At 39.8% G+C, this 4,893-nt stretch overlaps 1 protein-coding gene across 1 annotated transcript; it reads right to left on the bottom strand.

Moving 5' to 3' along the window:
- Positions 1-1,771: 1,771 nt before the first annotated feature.
- On the bottom strand, positions 1,772-4,808 carry LOC114862094 (protein mono-ADP-ribosyltransferase PARP11-like). The gene is made up of 12 exons (XM_029162051.3): positions 4,576-4,808; positions 4,383-4,497; positions 4,235-4,307; positions 4,057-4,120; positions 3,644-3,723; positions 3,413-3,530; positions 3,200-3,314; positions 3,043-3,112; positions 2,851-2,914; positions 2,607-2,740; positions 2,375-2,526; positions 1,772-2,296 (listed from the first exon to the last, which is right to left on the bottom strand). The coding sequence occupies exons 1-12, from the start codon at positions 4,663-4,665 to the stop codon at positions 1,980-1,982; spliced, it is 1,392 nt and encodes a 463-aa protein (XP_029017884.1). The 5' UTR covers positions 4,666-4,808; the 3' UTR covers positions 1,772-1,979.
- Positions 4,809-4,893: the final 85 nt, after the last annotated feature.

The raw sequence follows: 4,893 nt of genomic DNA, 5'->3' as shown, positions 1-4,893 counted from the left end.
GTGATGTCACGAAGTGCGATTTTTTGCCATGTCTTACATTAGTAAATGTGTTACTTGTTAAAACAAATGACCTCTTGACAAGCAGCACGAATGAGGCTCTGATTGACAGCATTACTAGTCAGTCAGAATGAGCCAAGGCCAAAGCTTCAAAGGCGCTAACAAGGGCCTACTGTAAAGCCCATCAGCCTCTAGAACTCATTTGAGGGACGGACAGGAAGCAAGTGTAACAGTAAAATAAGCCTTTTTTGGCATTACAGTAAAGGTAAGAGAAATTTAACAATTTTTGTATAGTGAAGTGGCCTCTTGTCTGGATATATGGAATCTGTGGAGTTGTAGTGAAATGTAGTTATTGTTGTAGTACTGCACTGTGAATGCAGTTTTTTTTCAAGTAATTGACTGTTGACAACAATGCAGAAAAAAACGCATGTACACACGAAAACACCAACCTATAGACGTATAGAAGACCTGGTAAACAGGAAGCAGCTCTGCAGCATTAAGCTAAAGCAGACATGCTAGTTAGTGTTCACTCTCTCTCCCAATGACACACTCGGAGCCACTAATTAGACTCTGGTCGCTCCACAGACTCCACATGTTGACATCATCTGATGGAGCTGACATCAAAGCCTTCCTAATCACGCGCCAGACTCTGCGCACACCAGCCTGTAAATATTTAAGAAGATATGAAGCCCGATTCACTCATTACACAGGCGAGAACTCGCGGGCCCAGTTTTGTTGCGTTCCTAATCACACATCAACATATTTTTGTGATGTAATCACAATAATAATGTTTGTTGAGCATCTGCTCGACTCATGATTGAATCTGTTCAACTTGACAGCGAGGCCAATTAAATCATCACACATAGTTCACTGGCAGATTAATGGCCTGCTTCTGGAAAACTCTTCAATCGTCTCATGCATGTGTAAGGTTTTATAAACTTTTACTGCTACACATTTACATGAACTTAATGATGTTTTGATCAGCGTCGGCAGATGTTTAGGTAACGGTAATATCCGGTGACGTCTGAGGAGAAAGGAAACAGATTGCGTTAGACCCACATCGTTGTATTTTCCAGGTCACACTGGTTGACACCCAATGAGGAAACGCTCTGATAACCTCCTCCTCCTCCTCCGTCTGCCTGTGGGTTTACCCACACCACTGGGACGGCTGCCATGGGAAAACAGGGAGTAGGATCCTCTCCTCCCAAACGCAAACCGTCCCCTAACACAGCGGGAACGATGACAATCATCCTAACGTTGTGTTGTCATTTTTCACACAGGTGTAAAATGAAATAATGTGAGAAATGAGTAAAGACTGAAACAAACTTCTGTAATGCAATTATTTAAAATCGGCATGTAATACGAAAACAGGTAATATAACTATGAAGGAGCATTAAATAACAGTATTTAGGTTTGTTGACTGTGGCAACAGCGACATCTGCTGGTTGAATTTTGACAGGCGATTTCAGACGTGAATATAGTTTTATATAAATATTTTTGGCACACAGTGAACAAGAAAACATCAAACTGAACCAATAATTTTATGTTCTTCCTTAAAACATTATTTTGAAGGATGGCCCTTCCCTGACTTCCTGTGTTATAATAGTCAGGACATTTAAGACTAAAACGCCTAAATTATCAGTTCTATCAATCTTAGATGATATGAATGGGTCTGTCGTATTCTAAGTAATTATTATTAGCAACTGCCCTTCATCACTTCCCCCTGAAATAAATTACGAAATGGTGGATCAGGAATAAACACATGAAGGTTGGGTTCAGCCAGGAAACTTTGTTTATTAAGTTTTTCTGTTTCAAATATTTGGAGCGTGGTTATGACTGAAAATGGTATTTTAATAAAACAAGTGACACAAGGGTCATAAAATTAAGCAGCTTTGATGATGCTTCTTTTCCAACTTGAACTAAAATGTTTTTAGTGCAAATTGGAAAGAAATTCCCTGAACATCGTGAGGTTAAGCACACTTTTAGACACTCTCTGGCTTAGATTTGTACTGAATCAAGTACTCTGGATAAATCTGGTTTGAGTCAAATATAATAAAAATATTTGGGTTTTCGATTTTGTCAACACAGCTGTCGTGAAAGTTTTCTGAGCTTTGATGATCAGGTTTCTGTAAATCTGGCGCTCCCAGAGTTGGTTTTCCAATCACCACCCGAGCCAAAAACAGCACCTTGGTTTCTCCAAACCGTGTGCTTTGTGTGTCCCCGCGGTGCAGAGGCAGAGAGCTGGAGCTGGTCCGACTGTATCTGTCTGCAATACTTGCATATTTAGCAAAATATACCCCTAAAAAAATAAAAAGACAATCACCTGGGCTCTAGTTTACATGAAGTCCTCTTCCTGTTGCTGAATAACTAGATTTACCTTTGCCATATGCGGCTGCATGTCGTCCAGCTAACCGTACATCAAAATTATACTTGCAGATTGTGTCAACATTTTTGACATTCGTCCCATGAAAAAGTCTTCTCTCCTGAATTTCTCTGACGCCCTGAATCCTCTTTAATTGTTGCTTTTTCCTATGACGTTAAGAAAAAGATGATTTGGCTTACAAAGATGATGATTTGTGATTAGAGATAAAACTGAAAATACTGTACACCTGCAGAATATTTCCCAAAGGTCCAGGTTCTGTATCCTGATAACTGATACAATATTGTTGTCCAACAAGCCGTCTTTCTTAACATAACCTGTCACGGTTTGATACTCAGGAGTGAGTTTACTCAAAGGGATTAACTGTAAAAAAAAAAATCACAAAAATACAAATACTGAAACTCAAAGCATCTATAAAATATAGAATATTTAGAAGTGTGGCTTTATTCAGACAGTTTTTCCATGGCTGTCACCTGATATGGACGTGTAGGATCCACCATTTCCCAAAAGACTGGGGCAGAACTGAAGCAGGAACAGCTGTAGGACGGAAGAGCACAGTAGACAGTTTCACTTTCATTTTACAAGAAATGTTCAGTAGGTTAAGTTATGTACCAGTCACTTCACGTGTTATCAATATGAATCGTTTTTAGCTTTTATAGTTGTACCTCCTGGCAACCTTAATGTCCCTAAAAATCGGCCTCTGTCGTTTGGTTTTGAGGTCCGTCTGTAACATGGCTGTATGGAAACAGGTTAGGCCAGACAGATTATTCATTCATTATTCAGAGAACTCTGCCTTTATGTGAGGAAAAAGGACTCTAATACCTGAGAAGTCAATCCTGGTGTGACAGCTCCATGAATTCAAACTTAAAAATCCCTTTGGGTCCTTTAAATAATGCTTTTCAATATCCTCACTCTTTAAGGAGCTACAAGGGTCGTCCTGTAGAAGGTTAGGAGACATTCAGGGACAGGTACAGCTTTAGTTGACTCTACTTGATGCTGAAAAGTAATTAAGTAAAGAAATGCTTGAAGGTTAACCTCAAATCTGTGCCGTCTACCACAGTCCGCTAGGTAATACCAGAACCAGGAAGTGTCTGATTGAACATCTCTCTCTTCTGTGACACCTTGAATCCTCCGTTCTTTTTGTTCCTTTTCTCTACAACATAAAAGAAAAGGTCCTTTAGCTGACAAAGAAGATGGATAATTGAACTGAAAGATGGTTAATTAAATAGAGATATATATATATAAAACTAAAGGTGAAAGATTTACCTGCAGGATATTCCACACAGGTCCTGGTTCTGGATTGCATTTTGTATATGTATATTATTTCTGTCCAGAATCCATTTATTCTTGACATAAACATTCACAGTAAGTACAATTTTATAATTACATACAAAATAAATAAAACATATTGCTGAAGCTTTCCAGTGACCCATTCTGACTAATTTTCAGAATGAAATAATCTAAGCTAAAGTGCATTAAAGTCGGTGTTAGGCTGTTCTTTACATACTGTATAGACACATTTTGATTACATAACTCTAACCCTGCTGATGATTATGGAAACAATGAATCATATGTTACAACCCTCACGTTCGCCTGACATCAGACCAACTGAACCACCTGCTGTTTGGCAGCACGGATGCTGACTGATGATAGTTTGTAGTTTGTTCTATCGCTGTCACCTGATATGCACAAGTAGGAGCCACCCTTTTCCTACGGACTGGATCAGAACTGAAGCAGGAACAGCTGTGGGAGGAAGGAGCACAGTTTACAGTTTCACTTTCATTTCACAACAAATAGTTTGAGACACTGTTTTTTCAATATTCAAAGTGTGATTATTTTTGGTTTTTACATTTATACCTCATCTCTATGTTGAAGTCTACTCTACAGATCCGTCTCTGTCTGTTGGTTCTGAGGTCGGTCTGTACCATGGCTGTGTGGAAACATGTCACATCAGCGAGATCACCCATGCATGAACTTTATTATAAGGACGAAGATGGACTGATACCTGAGAAGTCAATCCTGCTAGGACTCCAGGACTCATCCAAATCTAACACCCCCTTTAGGTCTTCTGAGTATCTCCTTTCAATAAAGTCACTCTTTAAACAATGACATGGCTCATCCTTTAGAATGATCAGAAGGTAACACATGACAGTTTTAGTATTTTATACTTTATAAAAAAAATTACAAGAAAGGTTTACCTCAAATCGGTGCCATCCTCCACAGTCCGCTAGGTAATACCAGCACCATGGGCTTATCTCCATGGGTGCAGCATCTGTATCAGTCGACATTGTCCCAGCAAGGCAACAGCTAGAGCTAAACAAAAGAGGCTGACTGCCTGACTTCAGGCCACTATTACTTCTGAAGAAATGTAACTTAAAGCCACACCCTCTGAGGTAGGTTGGCCTGCTCACCGTGGAAGGAGGTAAACAGCCTGTCGCATCGCTACCAGCACAGTACAGGAAGAGTTGCTGGAAACCTGTAGGGTTGCACCCCCTTGTGGCCAACTAACAGTACTG

Source organism: Betta splendens, chromosome 9, assembly GCF_900634795.4.
Source record: "Betta splendens chromosome 9, fBetSpl5.4, whole genome shotgun sequence".
NCBI lineage: Eukaryota > Metazoa > Chordata > Actinopteri > Anabantiformes > Osphronemidae > Betta > Betta splendens.
Note: the sequence above shows the minus strand (reverse complement) of the source record. Positions and strands in the feature narration are given on the sequence as shown.